Raw genomic sequence first — 25200 nt, forward strand, 5'->3', positions numbered from 1 at the left:
GAAGAAAATCTTCGAGTGGGAGAAGAAAGGAGATTTTTTCTGCAGTTCGAGAAGCTTATAGTTATCCTTTTCTGAAGGACTACTTCTTCTGGGTTTGCAGACACAGCAATATGCATTGTGCGAGACATGTTGGCAATCCGAGATTGCACACTTGCGAAAGGTGATATTTAATCAAATACTTGATTATTTATTAAGAATGTTTTTTTAATGTTTGCAGAGCTCTGTGTTTGGCGTTGCTTTTTGTGATTTCTGCAATTGCCATAAGTTGTGCTGTTGTGTTCCTCAAGCGACACCTCTTCAGACCAACAGTTGTGTCTATTGACAGGGATTATATGAACTGGGGAATAATTCTGCCGTCGCTGACATTTTGCGAACACGAGAAGCTGAACGAAACCGCCTTAGAATTGTACTTGGAAGGCAGAGAAGAAGATCCTAAATTGGAACGTTTCCTAAGACATTTGGTTAATTTGTCGATATACAATTTAGACACTCTTCCGAGATATACAGACATTGAGCCGAAAGAGTACCTGAATTTAATGAATTCTCTCACAAATATTTACGACAATCGTGTTGTCTTCACGGCTATGAACATATCAATTCCGCTGGTTCGTGTTATGACTGAAATGGGAATTTGCTGGGCCTTCAATTCCAAACTCTATCCCTTCAATTCAATTGAATATCACATGAACGGAGAAGAAAAGGTCGCGCCTCAGATTTTACAGGCTATTTATCCCCATGCAGACAACTTCCCTATTCTTATAGCGATGAATGGGAGTTCTTATGACATTTTCTGGCACAATCCCAGTGATTACCCAGCAGCAGATCAAGTCATTGAGATGGACAGAGAAACACCGACTTACACATCACTAATCTTCCGATCCTTTCAACTCTACTGCACGGATAAAGTCCGCAGATTGCTGATCTATCAGAGACAGTGTCGCTTTGACGATGAGTCCAATCTGGACCACTTTCCCCACTTTTACTCCTACGGTCTGTGCAGAACTGAGTGCAAAATTCAGAGGATGTTGGAATTCTGCGGATGTGTTCCAGTATTTTACCGCGCAACGCAGTCTGAAGTCTATTGTGGAGTGCAAGACATGAAATGCATAGCTTTCCATCGCATCAAAATCGAACAAATGAGCAGGAATTGCGACTGTTTAAGTCGGTGCGAAGGAATTGTTTACAATCTGGACATCGTTGATATGATCTATTGGTTTGGAAAGAGCACGATTAAATGGGAACTTATGACTTCAAAATATCGCTACAAACGAGAAGTTGTTTATGGCATTGAAGAAGTTCTTGTTGCGATTGGAGCCAATGCTGGACTTTTCTTGGGCTTAAGCACACTTTCCTTCTTGGAGTTCACTTTCTACTATTTTATTCATATTTTTCAATTTGATAGAAGACGATTAAATGAATTGTAAAGATTTCACATAATACTTTTGAAATAAATCACTCTGCATCAAATGAAAAATATTGACACTAACTTCTTGGCTTTAGATTAACCCAGAAACCATTCTCAGGCTTCATAGCAAACCCAGCTTTCGCAAGTTTCAGAGGAATTTGAGTTTTCTTTGAGACCTCAAAAGTAAACTTGGTCAAGATGTAGTAAATAATGGCTTTCGTTTCCATCAAAGCAAATCTCGATCCTGGAAATAAAAATAAATTTTAGTCACTCTCTTAATTTTAGATAAGTCCATGTGATTTTACCAATGCAATTTCTCGGTCCAACTCCGAACGGAAGGTAAGTGAAGGGCGTGATTTTATCCTTGTTTTCATCGCTGAATCGCTCAGGGTCGAAGCGAGAAGGATTTGGGAAGTATTTTGGATCGTGATGCAGGCAAACCATGGGTATCATTATAGCCTCTTCAACCTTTACGTCGTAAGATTTTCCATCCACCTGCATTGTATAAGGTTTCACGCACTTTCTATCAGTAACCGCCGCCGGTGGCCAATAACGAAGACTCTCTATCGGAATGAATAGCAAAATAAGAGATAAGATATCAAATAAGGAAACCAGTATTATTTACAGATATTACCAGAAATAACCATGTCCAAATACTTCATATTATGCAAAACTTCATAAGTAATCGGTTTTCCTCCAAGCATTTTTTTCGTGACATCGACTTCTTCAATCAATTTCTTCTGAACATCAGGGTTCGCAGCTAGTTCGTGAGCTGTGAAACACATGCAAGTGCTGCTGGTATCAAATCCGGCCAAGAAGAAAATCAAGCACTGCGCTGTCAAATCATCTTCCTCAAGTTCTGAAAGACCACAGAATAATTAAAAATTGTTTTATAATAAGGACGATAAAACTTACTGCTCTGATGAATGGCTTCTCCCACAGTTGTTTCTTGAACAGTCGCATATCCTTCGTTGTCCATTTCTTCATCCTCATGCTTGAGTTTGCCTTTACGAGCTTGAATTAGGAGATTAATCATATCAGGACGGACAATATTCTCTCGTTCTCGGTAGCGAATTGTGTCCCAGACGAGTTTTCTGAAGAACGTGGAGAATTTTTCCGAAAAGAGTTTGATACCCACAGCCTGTAAATTATAACAATCAAGTGAAAACTGATATCCTGAAATGAGTATGCCTTTCAGACCTTTGAGAACTTCGGAAATGACACCATCAAGAAGAAGAACAAGCTTCTAAATCCACTAAAATCAGTTGCACTCTTTCCATATTGGTAAAATTCGTTCTCCTTGTCATTGAATGAGTCAACTTTAATCCCAAAAGCACAAGTCGCAATGACATCATTGGTGAATCTTGTAAAGAGATCTTTCAAGTCAGTCAACATTGGTTTTCCTCCTTTTGATTCCTTCTCCAGATAATTCACGGTTTCCGAGCAGCATTCAGAGACTAATTGGAACATTGTGCGCATCTTGCTTCCTGTGAAAGCAGGACTCAGAGTGGATCTCATGTCTCTCCATTTCTGTCCCTTGAGAGATAAAAGATTGCGCCCGAATAAAGGATCGTGTTTTTCTTCAAGGTTCAATCTGTGGTCGAGGAAGTGATCAAAGTCTTTCACAGCCATCTGCTTGATCATTTTCGGATCTCGCAGTAAGAAAATTGGCCTCCGCATCTCAAATATTCCGAAGAATCTAAACAAGTAGAGAATTCTTGAGCATATACCAAATTTTAAATATTTTGCATACTCACTTTTCTCTGGGGAAGTGATCGTACATCTCTTGTATGGCATCGTTAAAGGACTTGGTCTGGAAGACTAAGTGTTTAAAGTTGCCAACAAGTGGCAAAGGTGGGACGAATTTAACGCCACGTTCCTCGAATGTCTTGTAAGTAGCGATGCTCCATTTGTACGTGAAGTAGCCAAGAATTCCTGCCAAAAGACTCCACTTGGAGAAGACAAGACCGGCCAAACAACTTATTGCGCAACCGATCATTCTGTAAACAGAGAAAGACGTGCGCTCGCGAACACAAAAATAACCAAACTGAGAAGACAAGTGAATTTTTTCCTTCTTTTTATACCAGCGCTGAATGACTAATTTCGCAATACACAGCAATTCGAACTGATAAGTTTGTTAACCTTTAATCAAAAATTGATAAACATACACCTATTTATGGTAAAAGATGTTTAATCAATGGACGAGCGTTCTTACTGACCTGAGCAACAGTTTCAGACTAAGTTATATAGTTGAATAAAAATGGAATTTTCTAATGTATTGGTGAGTTCGCTGATATGAGTTCGGATAACTTCGTGTACATAAGCTTTATTTGAAAATATATGTATGTATATATGTAGATTATATGTGACCAAAAAGCTTAATTATAGATAATTGTTCTTTTAATACTCTGTTTCCTGACCCTGAATTATGGAAACAGAGAATTTGGTCAGTGAATTTGAGCTTGAACTTATTACAGCTCATTTGAAATTTCTTGGCTTAAGATCAACCCAGAAGCCTTTCTCTGGCTTTAAAAAGAAACCCGTCTTGGTCAATTTGATTGGAATTTGAGTTTTCTCTGAGACTTCAAACGTAAATTTTGTCAGGATGTTGTAAATAATGGCTTTCGTTTCCATCAAGGCAAATCTCGATCCTGGAAATCAGAATACTTTGATTAGTCTTTTTAAATTTAAAAAAGATGATATTAAAAGAATACCTATGCATATTCTAGGGCCAACTCCAAATGGAAGGTAAGTAAATGGAGTGATTTTGTCCTTGTTTTCATCGCTGAATCGCTCAGGGTCGAAGCGAGAAGGATTCGGGAAGAATTTTGGGTCATGGTGAAGACTTATGATCGGTACCAAAAAAGCTTCACCGACTTTTACTTCACAACTTATTTCATCTGTTTCGATCGTATATGGTTTAACACATTGTCTGTCAGTTGCAACTGTTGCTGGCCACTTTCGCAGACTCTCTGTTAAAATTCACAGGGCTTAAATAATAATTTTAAAAATTGAACTCAAGGAATATTTACCAGAAATAACCATGTCCAAATACTTCATATTAAGCAAAGCATCGTAAGAAATTGGTTCTCCTCCAAGCATTTCATTCATGTCATCAACTTCAGCCAAAAGCTTCTTCTGCACTTCTGGATTGACGGCCAATTCATAAGCTGTAAAACACATACAAGTGCTGGTTGTCTCGAATCCGGCCAAGAAGAAAATAAGACACTGCGCCGTGAGATCATCGTCCGCAAGTTCTGTAAAAAGGTATTTATAATAATAATATTTATCATATTCCCTATATTCAAATTGTATATGAATACTCACTACTATGATGAATCGCTTCCCCAAAAGAGAATCCTTCTTTTCTGTCTTCCTCGTCTTCATATTTGAGCTTTCCTTTCCTAGCTTGAATCAGGAGATTAATCATATCCGGTCGAACAATGTTTTCTTTCTCCCTTAAGTGAATTGTGTCCCAAACAAGTGTCCTGAAGAAGTTGCAGAACGCTTGCGTAAAAATATGTATTCTGAAAATCTATTTAAAAAAAAATGTACATTTCTAGAAGACTAAGAATTCAATATTCTGTACTAACCTTGCAGAATTTAGGAAACATCATCAATAAGAAGAAAGCAAGTGTACGATATCTAGACAAATCTGTTCCTTCTTTGCCATAGAGAAAGAATTGATTGTCCCTGTTTCTCAAGGAATCCACTTTAATACCGAAAGAACAAGATGCGATTACATCTGTGGTGAATCTTGAGAAAAGATCTTTCAAGTTAGTCAGCGTTGGCTTTCCTCCTTTGGATTCCTTCTCCAGATAATTCATGGTTTCTGAGCAGCATTCAGAGACCAAATGGAACATTGTCCGCATTTTGCTTCCTGTGAAAGCAGGACTCAGAGTGGATCTCATGTCTCTCCATTTTTGACCTTTGAGTGTAAGAAGATTCCTTCCGAAGAGTGGTTCATGGTTTTCATCAATATTAAGCCGGTGATCAAGAAAGTGATCGAAATCTTTGACGGTCAATTGCTTGATTAATTCAGGATCTCGGATAAAAAAGACCGGCCTTCGCATCTCAAACATCCCATGAAATCTAACAACAGTTTATCATTTGCAACTTTGCCCAAGCAGTGCAAGGAAATTCATAACTCACTTCTCCGCTGGAAAATAGTTGTACATTTCATTCAATGCATCGGCGAAATTCTTGGTTTGCAGAATCATATGCTTTGAATTTCCGAAAAAAGGAATCGGAGGGATAAACTTGAGTCCACGCTTCTCAAATGTATCGTAAGTCGCAATACTCCATTTGTACGCAAAGAAACACAGAATTAGGACAAAGAAACTCCATTTGGAAAAGAAAATACCGACTAAAAAGCTTATTGCGTCGCTGAACATTTTGCACGTACAAATTATCACTTCGTCTTTACTGTCCGAATCGTGAATTTCAACTGACTCAGTGTTTTCCTAACGCTGTATTCTGAAGCATGCGCGTAGAATGGAAATGCCTTATGACAGTATATAGTGGGAGATTTTCGATTCAAGCTGTCTGCAATCAAATGAACTCGCTCAATTACATGCTCAATGGATTATTTTATTTATTATGTATCAATCATGAGTATTAATATGACATAACGTCTTTAATTATTTCTGGGTTTAAGATCAACCCAGAAACCGTTCTCTGGCTTCAAGGCAAATCCAGTCTTGCCAAGTTTAAGAGGTATTTGAGTTTTCCTTGACACTTCGAAAGTAAACTTGGTCAAGATGTAGTAAATCACCGCCTTGGTTTCCATCAATGCGAATCTTGATCCTGGAAATCCAATTAAATTTAAGTCGCTCTCTTAATTTTAGATAAATGCATGTGATTTTACCAATGCAATTTCTCGGTCCAACTCCGAACGGAAGGTAAGTGAAGGGCGTGATTTTATCCTTATTTTCATCGCTGAATCGCTCAGGATCGAAGCGAGAAGGATTCGGGAAGTATTTCGGGTCGTGATGCAGACTCACGATCGGGATCAGAAATGCTTCGTTAACTTTTACTTCGCAGTTTATCTTATCAGATTTGATTGTGTACGGCTTCACACACGTTCGATCAGTTCCAGCTGCTGGTGGCCACATTCGCAGACTCTCTAAAATAATTTAAATAAACACCGTATAAAAATGATGATTACTACACATGTAAATCAAGCTCATTCACCAGAAATAACCATGTCCAAATACTTCATATTTTGAAGAGCGTCGTAAGTTATAGGCTTTCCTCCGAGCATTTCTTTCGTGGCGTCAACTTCTTCGATCAGTTTCTTCTGAACATCAGGATTGGCAGCAAGTTCGTGGGCAGTGAAACACATGCAAGTGCTGCTGGTATCGAAACCAGCAATGAAGAAAATCAGACACTGCGCTGTGAGATCATCTTCCTCAAGTTCTAGAAACAAAGGTTCGTGTGAGACTTGAGAAAAAAAAAGTATTGATAAATATCTTACGGCTCTGATGAATGGCTTCTCCAACAGTAGTTTCTTGGACAGTTGCATATCCGTCTTTTTGAATATCTTCCTCTTCATATTTCAGCTTTCCTTTCCTCGCTTGAATTAGAAGATTAATCATATCGGGACGAATTATATTCTCTCTTTCTCTATGACGAATTGTATCCCAAACAAGGTTTCTGAAGAAATTGCTGAACTTTTCGGAAAATATTCTTATGCCGAAGATCTGTAATATATAAAAAATATACTCATATTCTGTCACAACAGACTAGAAAAAAATAACCTTGGAAAATGTTGGTAGTTGTAGTACAAGAAGAAAAATCAGGGAACGAAGTCCACTAAAGTCTGTTGCTTTTTTGCCATACTGATAAAATTCATTGTCTCTGTCATTAAGAGAATCCACCTTGATACCAAAAGCACAAGTCGCAATGACATCGTTGGTGAACCTCGTGAAGAAGTCCTTCAAATCCGTTAATATTGGTTTTCCTCCTTTCGATTCTTTCTCCAAATAATTAACGGTTTCCGAACAGCATTCAGAGACTAAATGGAACATTGTCCGCATCTTGCTTCCTGTGAAAGCAGGACTCAGAGTGGATCGCATGTCTCTCCATCTTTGGCCTTTCATTGCAAATAAATTGCGGCCAAAGAGTGGTTCATTGTCAACATTGAAGCGATGATCGAGGAAGTGATCGAAATCCTTAACGGCCATTTGTTTGATCAACTCTGGATCGCGAACCAGAAATAATGGTCTCCGAAATTCGAATATTCCGTAAATTCTGAATGAAAAGCAGACATGTAAAATATATTTGAGCTCTAGATTTCTTTATACTTACTTTTCATTGGGAAAATGGTTGTAAAGCTCGTGCATAAGATCGTAGAAAGTTTTCGTTTGCAATGCCATGTGCTTAAAATTGCCAAAAAATGGCACGGGCGGAATGAATTTGAGGCCTCGCTTCTCGAATAAATCGTACGTTGATGTGCCCCATTTGTAGGCGAAATAGCCGAGAATTGTCACCAAGAGAGTCCATTTGGAGAATATCAAACCGACCAAGAAACTTATTGCGCAACTAATCATCTCGAATTATGGAATGATACAGTGAAAAATTCACAATAACACCCGGAACTGTAGTGATGACAGGTGAATTTTTAGCTGTCTTTTATACACAGTATAATCTGCGCTTATCAGAGAAATTTCTCTTATCGATTGATGATAAAAATACAGAAATAGTATATGTGCTATATGTGCAATATAATGGAAACACTCCCACCTATCCAAACAGTTGATCTTCAACTGAGAGTGATTTTGCCAAAAATTCCATTAAGCAAATTGGTGGGAGTAATTTGTTATTCGTCTGACATTCGGAAGATATCGCTGAATTGGACCACATTTAATATTCGCTTTCTGAATGGCAGAATATATACTTTTGAATACATAACAATTACCGTGTAGAATGAATTAGCCTTTTATGTATGTGTATTGTGAACCTCACTATATAAAGTCAAGAACACGAAAATGAAAACAAATATTGATAACGAACCAGACAATTGATTATTGTAAGCATGACTAGTATAAAAAGTAACAATCATTATATAAATATCATTGATATCTCCATTCATTTTGACACAAATTATTAATATTGTTGTTTGTTTGAAGTTTATAGCCAAATCCTAAATAACTTAACATTGCTTATGAAAGCTTAAGAATTAACAAAAATCATAAAATGTAATGAGCAAAGCATATCATTGATTTCTGGGCTTCAAATGCACCCAAAAACCCTTTTCTGGCTGCAGTGTAACGCCAGCTTTAAGTTTCATTGGAACTTGCGTCTTTTCCGAAACTTCAAAAGTAAACTTGGTAAGAATGTAGTAAATAATGGCTTTCGTTTCCATCAAAGCGAATCTCGAACCTGGAAATTACAATAGGTACTTTAAATCAATATCTTAATTATAGAGAAAATATGATATTGAAATTTACCAATGCAATTTCTTGGTCCAACTCCGAATGGAAGATAAGTGAAAGGCGTAATTTTGTCCTTATTTTCATCGCTGAATCGCTCAGGGTCGAATTTAAAGGGATCTGGAAAATGCTTCGGATCGTGATGAAGACCATATATTGGTATCATAATACCTTCGCCTTCATTCATTTCAAAATCTATATCGTCTGATTTAAAGGTATAGTGTTTAACGCATTTGCGGTCTGCTCCTGGCGATGGTGGCCACTGTCTGAGACTCTCTATCAAGAGCAAAAGACACAGATTAGATTATAAGCGTTAAAGGAGTTTTGCAAGAAGCCACAAAATAATCACCAGAAATAACCATGTCCAAATACTTCATATTGTGCAGAGCGTCGTAAGTTACAGGCTTTCCTCCAAGCATTTCTTTCGTGGCATCGACTTCTTCGATCAATCTTTGCTGCACTTCAGGATTGGCGGCCAATTCATAAGCTGTGAAACACATACAAGTGCTTGTAGACTCAAATCCAGCTATGAAGAATATCAAGCACTGCGCTGTGAGATCATCTTCCTCAAAATCTAAAAATAAATGCTCATTCTGATCCAGATCGTAGCATAAACATGGATCAATAACTCACTGGTCTGGTTAATTGCTTCACCAACATTGGTTTCTGAATCTCTTTCTATATCTTCATCATCATATTTCAGTTTTCCTTTTCGTGCCTGAATAAGAAGATTAATCATATCGGGACGAATTATATTCTCCTTTTCTCTGTAGCGAATTGTGTCCCAAACAAGGTTTCTGAAGAAATTGCAGAATTTATCGGGGAATAGTTTTATGCCGAAGATCTGCAATAAACAATGACAGTTAATCACATTTAATATATGATTATAAATATACAAAATCAACCTTGCAAAATGTGGGCATAAGATGTACAAGAAGAAAAATAATAGAACGACTTCCGAAATCGGTAAATTTCTTTCCATACAGATAAAATTCGTTTTCTCTATCTTTTCGTGAGTCCACTTTAATCCCGAAAGCGCAAGTCGCAATGACGTCATTTGTAAATCTCGTAAAAAGATCTTTTAAGTCAGTCAATATCGGTTTTCCTTCTATTGACTCTTTCTCCAAATAATTCACAGTTTCTGAGCAGCATTCCGAGACCAATTGGAACATTGTCCGCATTTTGCTTCCTGTGAATGCTGGACTTAAAGTTGATCGCATATTTTTCCATTCTTGTCCTTTAAGACCCAATAAATTGCGGCCAAATAAAGGCTCATTCACAAAATCAAACCGATGGTCGAGGAAGTGATCGAAGTCCTTAATAGTCAATTGCTTTATCAACTCTGGATCTCGAATTAACATTATTGGATCTCTGAAGACAAATACTCCGTAGAACCTGAATGAAATGTATAGTAATTAACCATAAATATTCTGGAAAGAGAATTTTACTCAAGGTTACTTACTTTTCATTGGGGAAATGATTGTAGAGTTGATTCACGAGATCTGTGAAAGGTATAGTTAAGAATGCAACGTCTTTGAAATTGCCAACAAGCGGCAGAGGCGGAATGAACTTATTGCCGCGCTTCTTGTAAAAATCATATGTTGCTGTGCTCCATTTGTACGCGAAATAGACGAGAATCGCCACCAAGAAAGTCCACTTGGAGAAAATTACGTGGGTGAGACAATTTATTGCGCAGCTAATCATGTTGCTTGAAGATTCACCATCAAATTCGCTACTGATCTAAAAGAATTTAGCACTGTGTTTTGCTCAACTTCATTTGTTGTCAGATATTTAATAAACACCAAATAGTTTTTTCGTTTGTTTCCACGCTGTCTGCGTTCAACAAGTACTGCGTTACTCAAATGTTGTGCTTCAACTGAGAATAAAAACTTCCACACGTTTGCGCAAAGCTTCTAATTATCATGAAATTAATACTCGTACCGCATTCGGTTGAATTCGCGAAATTGAACGCTATGCTGGTCGCTAAGCACAAGGAGTGTAAACAACAGTGTGGGCCTCTCTACACACTGATGATGTTTACATTCCTTAGCTATAGTAGTAAATACAATGAATGTACTACAAATCTCACTGAAATGAGACAAAAAATTAAGACAAACACTGCTGAAAAAAGTCAATAGTTTATTGTTAGTATAAGATCAATAAAAATTCATTATTATTACGAGGTATTTTCGATTTTATTATCAACTCTGCCTTTAATATTGTTCTATCAAATATTTATGCAAATCAATTTCTTGGTTTCAAATTCACCCAGAAACCCTTTTCTGGCTTCAAAGCAAATCCTGTTTTTGCCAGCTTCAAAGGAATTTGTGTCTTTTCAGAGACTTCAAAAGTAAACTTTGTCAGAATGTAGTAAATAATGGCTTTCGTTTCCATCAAGGCAAATCTCGATCCTGGAAATCAAAATAAATTTTAGTCTCTCGCTTAATGTTAAGTTAAGTCCATGTGATTTTACCAATGCAATTTCTCGGTCCAACTCCGAACGGAAGGTAAGTGAAGGGCGTGATTTTGTCCTTGTTTTCATCGCTGAATCGCTCAGGCTCAAATCGGGAAGGATTCGGGAAGTATTTTGGGTCGTGATGCAGACTAACAATTGGTATAAATATTCCTTCTCCAACCTTAACTTCGCAATTCACATTATCCACTTTAATTGTGTAGGGTTTCACACACTGTCGATCAGTCGCAACCGCCGGAGGCCAGTATCGGAGACTCTCTATCAGATCGTATTTCAGTAGATTAGATAATTAGTAGTTAAATTCCAGTGCAAACTAGAAATATTTACCCGAAATCACCATGTCAAGGTATGGCATGTGCTGGAGAGCTTCGTAAGTCAGAGGCTTTCCGGCCAATTTCTCCTTCATCTCGTCCACTTCTATCAGAAGCTTCTGCTGCACTTCGGGATTTGTAGCAAGTTCGTGAGCTGTGAAGCTCATACAAGTACTGCTCGTGTCAAATCCGGCCAAGAAGAAAATCATGCATTGTGCTGTGAGATCATCATCTTCAAGCTCTGAAAATATGCTTAATTGTACTCTTCATTTTAAATTGAGCTCTAATTAACTAACTGCTCTGGTGAATCGCTTCTCCAACTGTGGTTTCGTGGACAGTTGCATATCCTTCCTTATCGACATCTTCCTCTTCGTACTTCAACTTTCCTTTCCTCGCTTGAATTAGCAGATTAATCATATCAGGACGAATTATATTTTCTCTTTCTCTGTGACGAATTGTGTCCCAAACAAGATTTTTGAAGAATGTGGAGAATTTCTTAGAGAATATCGACAGACCCAAAAACTGAAACAGGTTTTGTCATGCAATTAAGTGAATATTAAACTCTAACTAAATTTGTTACCTTGCTTAGTTTGGGGAAATTAACCATGATGAAGAAAGCAAGACTGCGTATTCCGCTAAAGTCTGTGGCTTTCTTTCCTGCAACATAAAACTCATTTTCCTTGTTATTCAATGAATCCACTTTGATACCAAAAGCACAAGTTGCAATGACATCGTTAGTGAATCTTGTGAAGAAGTCTTTTAAGTCAGTTAACATTGGTTTTCCTCCTTTCGATTCCTTCTCCAGATAATTGACAGTTTCCGAGCAGCATTCAGAGACTAATTGGAACATTGTGCGCATTTTGCTTCCTGTGAAAGCAGGACTCAGAGTGGATCTCATGTCTCTCCATCTTTGGCCTTTGAGAGCGAAAAGATTGCGACCAAAGAGTGGTTCTTGATCCTCTTCTAAATTCACTCGATGATCGAGGAAGTGATCGAAGTCCTTAACGCCAATTTGCTTGATTAATTCAGGATCGCGGATCAAAAAGACGGGTTTCCGGAACTCAAAGATGCCATTAACTCTGCAAAGATAGCAATCAGTGTTGTTTTATGGCACTTAAAGCTGTAATAAACTCACTTTTCTCTGGGGAAAAAATTATAGAACTCATGAACGGTGTCTGTGAAGGTTTTCGTTTGGAAAACCAGGGGCTTGAAGTTCCCAATGAGTGGCAAGGGTGGGATGAACTTGAGGCCGCGCTCCTCGAATATCTTGTAATTAGCGATGCTCCATTTGTACGCGAAGTAGCTGCAAATCGCCGCCAAAATCCCCCACTTGGAGAATATGAAACCGGCCAAGAGACTAATTGCACAACCGATCATTTCGCACGCGCAACTTTGCAACTCTTTCACACACGAAACTCAAATGATCTTCTGTGGAATTCCGCAGTGAATTTTATACCAACGATTGGCGAACTTTTGTGAATGATTTAATACAAAACAAAGGTGATAAAGCCCGTAAAGTCTTATCTATGCTTGATAAAGCACAGGGAGATGCTCGGCGACACAGTCTCGCTGCTTTGAAAGTTTGTCATTGACTGAATTGTATTTAACTCCCACTTTCGGCTCAGGTTTTCGTGTGGAGGGAGAAAATTATTGGCGAAATATACGATGAAACGCTATGAAAAGTTCTTTCTTTCGCGCAAATTAGAAAACCTGACAAGATAAAGCAGAAGATGCAAGGTCAAGATTTTATTGCAATTATTCAGTATACAAAATAAAAACGACAATAATCGTGTAAAGTAAGTAATTAAGCAAACAGATTCCACCAACTCAAGATGTGTGAGTTCATCATGTTGATGAAGTGATTAAGAGACTTCTGCACTTCGCCAGAATGTTCATCAATCGTCATCTTGTCTTCTTCTTGCTTCACAGCTTCGATAAGATCGATTTCCTGGCTCTTCTCTTCAGACTCTTCATGATTATTCATTTGGAGGATCTTGTTGGTTTTGAGGGCATCCTCGAGATTCTTGAACAGGCGCGGAGCATCGGGCAGAGCGCGGATGAAACGACGCTTCTTCAAAATCAACTTCGGCGGCAACATCCAATCGAAGACTTGGGCGATCTTCTTGCGACTGATGTACTTCACCGCTCTCTTCGCCATCGTTCGGATGTCTTCCAGTGTGTCGTGCAGACACTCATTCTCCATGGCCACTGAGAGGATTTTGCACTGCTTCTTCATCTCGCTGCTATCGCTCTGGATTGACTGCAGATGCGGCGTGGCGTCCTGGGACTTCTTCAGCGCCTTCGGGATGAAGTTCAGCATATCGTCAAGTGAGGATTTCATCTTATTTCCCAGCGATTCTTCTATGGCATTTTCACCATCCTCGAGACTGATCGGGAAGACATCCAAGTCCAGGAAATTTCTCTTCTTGTTCTCCGAGAGAATAGATCTGCGCTGGCGATGAGAGGAAATCTCATCCCTGGGCCTGTCCTCTTCGTCAATGTGCGTTATCTCGTGATAACCCAGTTGAGTGAGGATGGAAAGTTCATCGGCGAAGTTGTCATTGTTAGCCTCTTTGTGCTTCCCAAGGAACTTCACCTGATCATTCTTGTTAAGCTGAAGTTGAATTTCAGGGTCATCTTTGGACATTTCCTGGAATTTTCCAGTGCGAAAGCTCGATTTGACCTTCTCAGCGGGATTCGGAGAAGATTTCTTGCCTGGATTCGTAGCTTGGTGTCCAGTGATTGAATCCCAGGTTTCTGGATAAGGATCCATCATGTAAGCCATTTGATTGTCCTGATTCGTAGGCGATTGCAAGACGTAAGCTTGAGGAACTTGAGGAGCTTGAGCTGTTTGTGTCATGGATGAGAGATCAGGATAAGCTTGGGCAGTCTCCACTTGACCATCAGGATAAGCGTTGAGGTAAATCGGCTGGACACTTGGCTGCACATTTGCATAGGCACTGGCCTGGTACTCTTCAGGTTGCTGATACACTTGCTGTCCCCCGAGTCCGCTCAAGTAGGCCTGTGCCTCGGCTTCCGTCAGCTGGTAAGTCTGTCCGGGAAGAATCTGCCCCGTGAATGGCGTCTCCTGAACGGGCAGAGTGGCTGAGATATGCTGGACTGCTGGCGCCTGCACTTGTGCCTGCTGAACCTTCGGCTTCTGGTACTTCTTTTGCTGGGGCATCGCGAAACTCGCGGGCAGAACAGTTTCTCCTCCGTAAGCCTGTCCGAAGAGTTGTTCAGCATTCAATTGAATGGGATTGTCAAATCCCTGTCCAGCATTCAGTTGAATAACATTCTCAAGATTCTGTCCAGGATTCAATTGAATCAGATTATCATATGCCTGTCCAGTGTTCCAGGACGAATGAGGATTTTCATAGAATTGCCCGGCATTCATTTGAGCAGAAGCCTCAAAGCCTTGTCCAGCGCCATTCGGAGAAACTGTGTAAATAAGTGGCTTCTGATAAGCCGAGTAAGTTTGGGCAGTTTTGGGAGCTGTTGGGAAATTCCCTGCCTGAATTCCACGAATCTTCTTGTTGAAGAGCTCCAAGATTTGCTTAAATTTCCCGGAAACATCGCGCTTCTGGTGTTGAAATATGCGAGGAATTGATCTTCTGCCTCGCTTGAGAGTCTCTTCTTGAGCCTCTGACATTTCCTGGATGAGTTCTTGCAGAAGATTTGTCATGGAAGATTCCACAGGTTTTCTTGTTTTAATCTTCATGGTCAGAGCTTCTGTGCAAATTGAGAGATTAGCTTCGGGAATCTCCCAAAATCCTACAGACTTCGGTGGCAGATTTACACTCATCTCTTCATCCTCAACAAGCTTTTCCAGAAGCACAGGAACAACATCGATTGGCATTTGGTTGTTCAGAAGGCGATTATTAAGGTAAATTCTGTCACTTTCAGCACGTAAGATCACTTCATTGATCTTCCCAATGATAATTCCTGGGAATTTTGTTTTGGTTTTCACTGATTTGTCTTCTGAATTAATTCCCATCACAATCACTCCGCCAGGATTCGTCTTTGAGCATTGAGCGTAGAATTTCTGAGACAAATTGTCACTTGACTTGATCTTCAGTACGTTCGATCCCATGAGTTTCTGATAAACCTGGGAAATGTAGTTCCCAAGATCGTGCTCAATGAAGTCCTTCCTGGTGATCATTTTGAAGACATTAGAGAATCCCTTTTGCGCCATTTCGCCGAGTTCTTCCGCCCATTTTAGTCCTTCAGACACGCACTTTGCATCACACGATCGAACATCACGAGCAGGAGCGCTTGAAGCAGAACGACGATAAGTGACACTCACTGGCAGGAAAGTCTCATCGACCAAATGCTGAATTGTTGAAGAGAGATCCGAACTGGAAGTATTTAAACTCCTGGGAGAAAGAGAGACATTTTTAGTGATAATTGGAGATTGTGAGAGGCAAAGATTTCCTTACTGTTTCCAATTGAAGGATCCCACGAAATTTCTTGCCAATTTCGTGTAAATCCTCGCGTTCACCAGCGAAATAGTGTCAGCAAGATCTCCTCCGATGATCTTCCAGCTGTTGCCGAATTTCCTGAAGGCGTCGATCATAAACCTCAGCGTCGAGAGATCATCAGCATAGGTAAACATGTCTTCCTCGTTGAAGTCTGCCGAAGAGCATATCAATTGATATCTCATCCAAGAAATTATTGAATTAGTAGAGATGGAAAAACTGACCTGAGCCAAGTTGGAAAGTGCATTGCTTCACACCAAGATTGTTGATTCTCTGCAAAAGCCTCAAATGCTGACGCGGATTCCAGTCTTTTGCTTGGTAATCCAAAACAACAATAGGCTCAATTTTCGATGACCTGGAATTCACAGTGGAATTTAGGTCGAGGACAAAAACATGCTGATTGTATTGCTTACTCTGTCAATTCCTTGATCACCGGAAGTGTTTGATAGTCAGGAGTTTCTTCGATTCCATGAATCTTGACTTGGATCGTATTCTGCGCCTCTGAAGAGAGATTTCTGCAAAGAAAATTGCCATTAAGAGATTATATCACTTGAAAGTGTAGCTAAAGATCTTACTTGAGTCCTTCCAGGCATTTATGGTAAAGAAGACAGCGTGAGTCAATGGCAAATCCTATGAAGTCCTGATTCACAACACTCAACACTCTCTCGGTGTTGACTTGAAGCACTTTCTCCTCCCCGAGTGAAGCTCCGAGGAGGCAAAATCCCACAATCCAGCTCAGGATCATCACTAGCTCACTTTTCCCGTCCACTCGCGATCACTGCCAAAGGCGAACTGAAGAAATTCCGCGCTTCGCACTTGCTTTCATTCACGCAAAATTCTGATGCCACATTTTCCAAACTGTCTATTTACCAAAACACCCCAAAGCGCTGACACCAATTTTGCCTCATCACCACAGGGAAATGCCATGAGGAATTCGCAGAATTCGCTTTATTCTATCTCTCTTAGTTAGCACTCACTGGATGCCGCTGACTCTTGCGCGATCGCACCTTCGTGGCGGGCTGAGCGCTCGCGCCCGCCTTCCAAGTCTCCATGGCGGCCTCGATGATGGACACACTCTCGGCCATCATCTCCTTGGCCATGGCGAAGACGCTGCTGTCGCGCTTGTGGAACATCATCGCGTTCTGGCACATCAGCAGCACATCGCGCTGGAATTCAGCTGTGCTGCGCACGGCGCCCGTCTCGAGGTTCCTCTTGAGCGTGTGCAGATCCATCGGCCTGAGGATGACCGTGCGATAGCGCGCCTGCTGATCTTCAGGTACCGATCGCAGGAAGATCGATGCGTACTTGTGCGTGCTCAGGCGATTGTAGGCCGGCATGATGGCCTTCTTCCACGCTTTGTACTCGCGATCCTCACTGGACGCTGGCGAACTGGGCACAGAATCTGCGGCATGCGTGGACGAATAGCGCCGACGCGTGCGCGGAATCACATCTCCACCGTCGTCATCCGTCACGAGTGGACTTTCTGATCTCTCGCGATCCTTCAGACGCATTCGCAGACTGAGATTTGACTTGCTGTCCTCATTGCTGTCCTCACTCTTCTTGCTGTCCACACTCAGTGTTTCTGGCTTCTTGCGCGAATAATCGCGCTTCGTCCGGCCGACTTTGTCCTCCTTGATCACCTCAATCGGATAGTCATCGTCCGTGTCCACATTCGTCGACTGATTGTGACCACTTTCTTGCTGTATTGACTCCTCTTCAGCATCGTCCATTGTCTCCTTGGCGTCCTCAAACACATCCTCTTCCACAGAAACTTTCCTCTCAATCTCCGCCCTTTCACACTCATCCATCTTCGCTGCTTCCTCCTGATTGTCTCTGTTTGTCTCCTCCGAAGTCTCCTCCAGATCCATCTTATCGCTGTCCTTCGCTTCTCCTTCCGCTTTTCCGTCCTCCAAATCAATCGTCAAGATCTCCTTCTCAGACTGCTTCTCCGCCAGTTCGCTCAGCTTCATGTTAGAGTCCTCATCGTCAGTGGAGATTTCAATCTTGATCGGCTCTTCGGCGCTCTTTATCTCCGTGCCGCCAGAGTTGCTGGAATCGCTGTCTTTCTTCGTCTCATCCGAGCGGTTCTCGCAATCAGTGCCACTCTTCATCCCATCAGCAGACTTAGAGTCGTCCAGAGTTGTGGCCAAGTCCACGGAATCCACTTCCTGTGGCGCTCGAGAGTTGTCATCACAGTCAGATGACGATTCAGGCTCACTCTTGATCTCTATCGTCTCAGATTCTGCCGCATTCGCTTCCTGACTGCCTTTCTCGGTGTCTTTTGACTCATTCGAGCTGGAATTTTCAGTCTCGTGCGTCTTGATCTGTTGCACCTCGGCCTGAGGCATTGCAGAACCCTCATCGGGCTTGATTTCCTCTGCTGATGCTTTCGCCTCAGGACTGAGGACAATGACATCCTGATCAGTGCTTGGTATCACTTCAGAGACTTCATCCTTCACTTTGGGTTTCACTTCTGAACTGCCAATCAGAGAATCCACGTTCTCCAGTATCGATTCCTCCTCCAACAACTCAGGACTGAGGATGATGGCATTGTTATCCGTCAAAATGTCTGCCAATTCATCAATATTGTCCGGAATGAGTCCATTGAAGTCATCCATAAGCTGCTGATCCTCATCCTTCACTACTTCCTGAGCACTCGCAGGGATTTGCTGCACGGCAGGACAGCTTTCCTCCACAATATCCATCGGCTCAGGCTTCGTCTCGACTGTCGGAAGCTGAATTTGGGGCTGAGCGCGCGGCAAACTGGCAGTGGATTCTGTTTTGATCGCTCCCTTGTTGTCCAGCAGCATTGAGAGAGTCGGCGCAGCCTGAGACGGCGTGGTCTGCGGTCCACTGATGGCTTCCATGATTCCAGGCAGAAATTGAATGGTGGAAGTGATTTCTGGAGTGTTGTGCGCACTGGTGATGATCTGTGATTGTCCCGTGAGGAGATTTGTGATTGTTGGGGCCGTTCGGGAGCTCGTCGGCGAACTGGTAGTCAAGAGAGGTTGTGTGGGATTCGGTGCTGGCGATGGAGACTTCAGGAGAGATGTGAGAAGAGGCGAAGTTCCTTGTTTGGCCGCTGAATCCTCGACATCCATCTCTTCCTGCTTGATCTTTAGACTCGTGAGCGGAATCATGGGCTGTAGAGGTGATCCTCTGGGTGAAGAGCTCGGCGAGGAGGTGACAAAGATCTGCCCAGGGCGCCATGCCTTCTCCATCTCCAGCTTCCTCTCTTCGCGCTCCTTCAGCCACTGCTGATGCTGGATCTGCTCTCTCTCCTTCTGTTTCTTCTCCAGCTCAATCTTCGCCCACATCTCGCGAATCCTATTCTCATCCACCGAAGCGCTGTGCAGGAAGAGAATCTCCTCTTTTAAGCGACCGAACTCCTTCTGATCATCCTGAATCTGCTTCTTGAGCTCTTGAATGCGTTCCTGTGTCAATTTTCTGTAGATTGACTCTCCAGGTGTGTCCACACTTGTTGGCGTGTCTCTCTCTGAGGCCGTGCGCTTCTTCCTCTTGGGCATTTCCACATTCTCAAGGAGTTTTCCATACTGAGCAGCGCAGGATTTCTGCGAGAACCAATCGCTCGGTCTGTTGGCGCCACAGTACATCTTCAACGAGCGACTGACGGACATCCAATTCTCCCCGCTGCAAGCCACTGCTGCCGCCAGGAAGAGCTGCTCCCGCACTGACCACTTGTCCAGTGGAATCCTCTTCATCTGTAGCCTCTCCTGAATTGAAGCCATCGCGACTGTAAACAAACATAGAGGTTAGAACTTCCAATGAGCTTTTCTCTCAGTAATTTGATAAATTCTTAGCGGAATATATTTCAACTTGATAAAACAAGTAATAAATCATAAAATTTTACAGAGGGAAAGTAGAAAATACAAGTATTTTGAGGTAAAATCACAAAAAGCACAGGGTTTCTTGACTTACTTATTACGTCCTCAAAAGTACTGTTTCAATGGTTCTCCACACAAAATCTTAGACTTATCACGGAATACTACTATATTAGCCACTAAACAAACTACTATTACTTATAAAACCGGGCTTTTTTCTGTAAAAACAGGGAAAATACAATTTCCGACGCGTTTGTTGTATTCCGGAAAAATGTACTGACAGTTTCGGAGTGAGTTGGCGCTCCTCCAGCGGTGAGTAGATAAAATGCTGTGACAATAGAAGCATCCAGGAAGTTGATTCTGCTCGGTTTTTGGCCAGGAAACAGGGAAATACGCCAGAGATTTCGCGGAAAATAGTGTAGAGCGATAGATGAGGGTGTGTTGGATAGGGTTGATGTGGAATTATTGCTGGCGCGAAGGTGTGGAGAGCGTTGGAAGTGATTGAAGTTGAGGATGCTTCCCTCGACGGGTCTCTTCAAGTCAATAAACTGCCCATTTTTCACCACTGATTCATGCTCCAGGCCGTACTGCCACTTCAGGCACTCGCGGAAAGGTTAGAGATTATGCTCCGGGGGGTGAGGGATGGGAGGTAGTTAGTGGAATTGTTGGGTAACGTTGCGAAATCTTTGCAGATGAGAGCCAGACTCAGGCGCCTCCAGTGTACACGCCGTCAGCGCAGCGGAAGGAGGCGAATGGGGCGCAGCAGGAAGGACCAGTGGCGAAAAAGGCGAAGCTGGAGTACGTGCCCCACAGTATTAGTACAAAAGCCGTGACGAGCGACTTGCCGGCGCCTTCGTATATTCCCAAAATATCGGTGCTCAGCAAGGCCAATCCGGATGAGATTTCTTTCGATGAGATTGATGAGGAGCTCAATCTCATCTCTGACATCCTTCATGATGTGGAGAGCAATGGGGAGCTGTTGGAGGAGACTCCTGTGGCCACGTACACGCCGTCTAAGATCATCGAGGAGGAGAATCCAGTGGTGAAAGACAATGGAAAGGAGAACGTGGAGGAAAAGGTGGAAGAAGCGGCGCTGAAGGAGTCAAAAGAAGTTGTCAAGGAGGAGAAGATGAAGTCTAAGGATGAAAAGAGGCACAGATCTTCACGTTCTTCAGACAGTCACCGCTCCAGTTCGTCAAAATCTCGACATCACAGCTCTAAATCCTCGCACAAAAGCAGCAAAAGTTCCTCCAAATCCCACGACTCGGATAGGAAGCGCAGTCACAGCTCCTCATCACGACATCATTCATCATCCAGTCGCTCCTCCAAGTCCTCCAGTGAGAAGAGGTCCGAGAAGAGCTCATCGAGTCACTCCTCAAAGTCTTCCAAGCCTTCCTCATCGTCAAATACTCAGAAAAGCCCCGAACCTGCGGAAGACATTGACATCTTTGCCCTCGAGGCGGAGACTAGTGACGAGGATGACATCATGGAGCAGTGCAAGATGATCTTCGAGGAGTTTCAGGACAAATCGCAGGAGAAACCTGCGGAAATTGAGAAGAAGTCTGACGCAGACGTGTCTGAGAAGTACGACGACGGGCCGAAGAAGAAGCGTATTGCTCATGAGAATGCCCAGAATCGTCCTTCACTGCTTCCGGCGCCGCCGAAGCGTGTCAATCACATGCATAATGCTCTGCAAAGTGTCTATCAGCGACAAGAACTGGTGCGGAGACAGCTGGAGGTGGCCAAAGTGGTCAAGGAGGAGGAGAAAGTGGTGGAACCGCCGCTAAAATCACCGCCTCTGTCACCAGGAATGATACCAGTGAGGCGAACCATAGCGCCAGTATCGAACACAATTGCCCTGATGAATGCCAAGAAGCGCATTGAGGAGCTGAAGAAGCAGCGAACAGTGGCGCAGACGGCGTCAAAGATGGGCAAGAGAGTGGCTCACGTGAACACGGCGGTGCTGACGGAGAAGGCTGCGCCGCCAGTTCTGGAAGCGTCCGCCACGAAGATCTCGTACAATCTGCGCATGCAATACTACAATATAATGATCAAGCACTGTCTGGCGATCTATCCCAACTGTGAGGATGCATGGCAGAGAGCTCAGACTGAGGAGTTGACGGTGTTCAAGAAGTGCAGTAATCCGATGATCTACAAGAGCAGTGCTTCCTTAACAGTGAATAAGCTGCGCAAGGAGTCAATTGAGGCGGGAAATATACAGACGGAGAAGAGCAATGTTGTGTCGCATGATGTGATTTTGGCTGGAAAGTCTGCGCAGAGTACATCGTGGAGCATTAACAAGAAAACGTAAGTTGAGATGATTCATGGAATCTTTGGGGAAAAGTGGTTTACTTGTCAATGGACAGAATGGAGGTAAAAGAATGCTTTCTTTGCAGGAGAACCGATTCAACGTCCAGTGGAAGCAGCTTCGATAGCATAGCCAGCTCAAAAGCCTACGATTTGGCGGCTGAGTGTATTTTGACTGAGGAACAGCTGAAGGAGAATGGCTTTCCGCGCCCGGGAAACTACAAAGGACACGCGACAATATGCAAGACGTATCAGAAGCACCACTTGAATCCACCAAATCCGGACGAGAGGTACTGCAGCCGCTGCTCTAAGCTGTTCAACATCTCTTGCTATGACTATACGAGGGTGGACGAGTGCAATTACCATCCGAAGAGCACGGGATTCCGCCGGGGATTTGCAGACAATCTGCACAGATGCTGTCAGCAAACGGCTGGGACGCCGGGATGCATGTATGCCAATTACCACGTGACGCACCAAATGGATTATGAGAACCTGACGGGCTTTGTGACGACGATTTCACGGGACGAAGACTACGTGTGCACGCGGAAAGACATTTACGCCCTGGACTGTGAGATGTGCTACACAACTGAGGGCCTGGAACTGACCAGGGTCACTGTGGTGGACATTGACCAGACGGTGGTGTACGATGCGCTCGTGAAGCCAGACAACAGGATTGTTGACTACAATACCACGTGAGTGAGATTCTCTATTGCAAATCAATAATAATAACTTTGAATTGCAGCTTGATATGCGTGAAATAGATGATTTGATTTTCTTTGGAAACAGCAAATGCCTTCTGGGTTTTAAAACGTATAAATAGAGAGCAAGTAAAGAAAAATTGACAGACAGTCGGAAGATGAAGCATCAAAAACATTCCAAGAGCAAATTATGACTCTTATCTTATCAAATACGGAAGTAGTCAATTAAAAATACGTTTCCATGTCTTATTGTTACTCAAATCTCTTGCGTTTGCATGCGTAGATAATTCCATAATTTTTGCAGCTATTCGGGAATCACGGAAGCGATGTTGGCCAAAGAGACGCGTACTATTCGGCAGGTGCAGGCGGTTCTGCTGTCCATGTTCCACACGCGCACAATCCTGGTGGGGCACAGCTTGGAGAGCGACTTGCAGGCACTCAAGATGATCCACAGCACCGTGGTGGACACTTCAGTGCTGTATCCACACAAGATGGGCCCGCCGAAGAAGCGCGCGCTCAAGACGCTCTGCATCGAGAACCTCAAGCGGATCATCCAGGAGAATGGTGAGTTTGTCTAGCAAATCGTCCTTTCGCTGAATGTTGATGTGTGAATTCGATGTTTTGCAGAGAGTGGTCATGATAGTGCTGAAGATGCGGAGGTTTGCATTCAGTTGCTGAAGCACTACTTGAGGAATCGGATAACGTAGTTGCGCTGAGAATGCGTATCTTGATATTTTCTCGAACGTTATTTAAACATCATCCCTGTATTTATTTTCTTTCACACATTCTCAAGACGGATTCAATAAAGGAAAAACGAGAGCTTGAAATATATTGAATGTTTCTACAGATATAGTGTTGGATATATAATTGATTTTTTCACAATATTTGACATGTTTCATCCAACGTAATCGTTTTCATCGCCTAAAGCATATTATCTGGTCATTATTGGTGGATATTTTAATTAACTCGCGCCGTATGAATTGACGAGATTCAGAGATATATTTTTAAATGTGTGTCAAAATCATTTTCAATATACAAAATTTGCAGGAAATTTTTACAACGCAGAACTTTGAAAATGAAGGGAAAATCATGCAAAATTGACTTTGTAGAATAGAATGATTTCTTCAATGCAATAATAACTAACAATTATGATAAGAAATGTTCTGAGCTCATCGTTAAATTGGGATTAAAGTCTCTGCGCGACCATTTGAACAATGATTGAGCAATTGTGAATTAGAGAGTGAGAGAGAGGGAAAGATTGACATAAGAAATAAACGGAATGAGGAGTGAATTTCAATGAATAACGAATGGAAGGGAAGCAAACGGAATTTTAAATTGATGGTTGAAGTTGAAGGCGAAAGCACGCATTTTTTTTATATTTCTCCTGTATCAATTCAGGGCAATTCGAGTCAGTGTTTCACGAGGTTTATACACATCCTTAAGAGAATATACTGGAAGATGATTTGAGACATGATGTGACCTTCTGCGAGCGAAAGAAGGGTGCTCAAGGTGGAGTGCTTGCAGGGGGAATATTGCATTCAACAAAGAGAGAGATGCTGTATAAAATTCCCATAAAATTAATAACACAACATTTCTCCGGAACTGGACGACGAAGAGGAGAGAAGGGAAGAAAATTGGCAAACAAGATCTTGCCAGCATTCCATCGTCAATGAAATTTCTCAATATAATTTCCAATGAATAACAATGGAGACATTTTCACATGATGTCGCAATCAATAAGTCGCTCCGGGAAAATTGGAGGGAAAGATTCTAATTGGGCTGAAGCACATGCCTTAGAAATCCGCACCCTAACTTTTTGGTTGGCATTTTCCACATGAAATGACTCCCGCTCAATTGCAAATTCATACACATTCTGGCGCGCCCCATTGAAAATGAGAATCCGCGCTGTCGATTTGATATTTATTAATTATGCCCAATCGGATTGTGCTGTAATTAATATTTGTACAATCTGTCCCTTGATTGAGCCCTCCATCGCGACTCATATTCAACCTATTTCCCTGGCATAAATCTCTATTGTTGCGCGCTCGCAGATATGAATTAATATTTTGTGAATTATGTGAAAAGTGAACCTTATCGTTGGACTGCAACAGACGCGCACACACGCGAAATTTTAATATTCATCTCCCGGCATAATTATCTGCCTTCAAATTTACAATTCAATTTTTTATCATCGCAATATTCATCTCTTCACAATTTTTGCATCATCGCGAATTTATTTTGCCCGCGAAATATT

General features: G+C 42.1%; 8 protein-coding genes across 10 annotated transcripts; 2 read left to right on the forward strand and 6 right to left on the reverse strand.

Moving 5' to 3' along the window:
* Positions 1-110: 110 nt before the first annotated feature.
* On the forward strand, positions 111-1424 carry LOC132258516 (sodium channel protein Nach-like). Its single transcript, XM_059755847.1, has 2 exons — positions 111-160; positions 218-1424. Exons 1-2 carry the CDS (start codon positions 111-113, stop codon positions 1422-1424), a joined length of 1257 nt encoding a protein of 418 aa, XP_059611830.1.
* Positions 1425-1482: 58 nt separating this feature from the next.
* LOC132258517 (uncharacterized) lies at positions 1483-5838 on the reverse strand. Its single transcript, XM_059755848.1, has 12 exons — positions 5558-5838; positions 4999-5497; positions 4733-4940; positions 4438-4662; positions 4120-4377; positions 3896-4056; positions 3163-3530; positions 2606-3104; positions 2321-2546; positions 2040-2264; positions 1711-1968; positions 1483-1649 (listed from the first exon to the last, which is right to left on the reverse strand). Exons 1-12 carry the CDS (start codon positions 5797-5799, stop codon positions 1483-1485), a joined length of 3336 nt encoding a protein of 1111 aa, XP_059611831.1. The 5' UTR covers positions 5800-5838.
* A 144-nt stretch (positions 5839-5982) lies between these two features.
* On the reverse strand, positions 5983-8132 carry LOC132257505 (probable cytochrome P450 9f2). Its single transcript, XM_059754441.1, has 6 exons — positions 7715-8132; positions 7165-7657; positions 6882-7107; positions 6599-6823; positions 6273-6530; positions 5983-6211 (listed from the first exon to the last, which is right to left on the reverse strand). The coding sequence occupies exons 1-6, from the start codon at positions 7954-7956 to the stop codon at positions 6042-6044; spliced, it is 1614 nt and encodes a 537-aa protein (XP_059610424.1). The 5' UTR covers positions 7957-8132; the 3' UTR covers positions 5983-6041.
* A 275-nt stretch (positions 8133-8407) lies between these two features.
* On the reverse strand, positions 8408-10707 carry LOC132257506 (probable cytochrome P450 9f2). The gene is made up of 6 exons (XM_059754443.1): positions 10301-10707; positions 9744-10233; positions 9472-9682; positions 9188-9412; positions 8857-9114; positions 8408-8788 (listed from the first exon to the last, which is right to left on the reverse strand). Exons 1-6 carry the CDS (start codon positions 10540-10542, stop codon positions 8622-8624), a joined length of 1593 nt encoding a protein of 530 aa, XP_059610426.1. The 5' UTR covers positions 10543-10707; the 3' UTR covers positions 8408-8621.
* Positions 10708-11022: 315 nt separating this feature from the next.
* LOC132258843 (cytochrome P450 9e2-like) lies at positions 11023-13181 on the reverse strand. The gene is made up of 6 exons (XM_059756345.1): positions 12758-13181; positions 12203-12701; positions 11919-12144; positions 11639-11863; positions 11312-11569; positions 11023-11249 (listed from the first exon to the last, which is right to left on the reverse strand). Exons 1-6 carry the CDS (start codon positions 12997-12999, stop codon positions 11083-11085), a joined length of 1617 nt encoding a protein of 538 aa, XP_059612328.1. The 5' UTR covers positions 13000-13181; the 3' UTR covers positions 11023-11082.
* A 41-nt stretch (positions 13182-13222) lies between these two features.
* Positions 13223-16821, reverse strand: LOC132258840 (uncharacterized). The gene is made up of 4 exons (XM_059756341.1): positions 16514-16821; positions 16325-16455; positions 16062-16254; positions 13223-15998 (listed from the first exon to the last, which is right to left on the reverse strand). Exons 3-4 carry the CDS (start codon positions 16235-16237, stop codon positions 13427-13429), a joined length of 2748 nt encoding a protein of 915 aa, XP_059612324.1. The 5' UTR covers positions 16238-16254; positions 16325-16455; positions 16514-16821; the 3' UTR covers positions 13223-13426.
* A 13-nt stretch (positions 16822-16834) lies between these two features.
* On the reverse strand, positions 16835-20217 carry LOC132258839 (bromodomain-containing protein 8). The gene is made up of 2 exons (XM_059756340.1): positions 20040-20217; positions 16835-19854 (listed from the first exon to the last, which is right to left on the reverse strand). The coding sequence occupies exon 2, from the start codon at positions 19847-19849 to the stop codon at positions 17063-17065; it is 2787 nt and encodes a 928-aa protein (XP_059612323.1). The 5' UTR covers positions 19850-19854; positions 20040-20217; the 3' UTR covers positions 16835-17062.
* A 59-nt stretch (positions 20218-20276) lies between these two features.
* Positions 20277-24247, forward strand: LOC132258841 (RNA exonuclease 1 homolog). 3 transcript variants are annotated; one of them, XM_059756342.1, is made up of 5 exons: positions 20277-20555; positions 20635-22249; positions 22339-22941; positions 23252-23511; positions 23575-24247. In XM_059756342.1, the coding sequence occupies exons 1-5, from the start codon at positions 20456-20458 to the stop codon at positions 23652-23654; spliced, it is 2658 nt and encodes an 885-aa protein (XP_059612325.1). In that variant the 5' UTR covers positions 20277-20455; the 3' UTR covers positions 23655-24247. The 3 variants fall into 3 exon arrangements, with proteins under 3 accessions (XP_059612325.1, XP_059612326.1, XP_059612327.1); XM_059756343.1 differs by lacking the exons at positions 23252-23511; positions 23575-24247 and adding an exon at positions 23036-23221; XM_059756344.1 differs by lacking the exons at positions 23252-23511; positions 23575-24247 and adding an exon at positions 23011-23096.
* Positions 24248-25200: the final 953 nt, after the last annotated feature.

The sequence above is a fragment of the Phlebotomus argentipes genome, unplaced genomic scaffold, assembly GCF_947086385.1.
Source record: "Phlebotomus argentipes unplaced genomic scaffold, Phlebotomus argentipes genome assembly scaffold_4, whole genome shotgun sequence".
Classification (NCBI taxonomy): Eukaryota; Metazoa; Arthropoda; class Insecta; order Diptera; family Psychodidae; genus Phlebotomus; species Phlebotomus argentipes.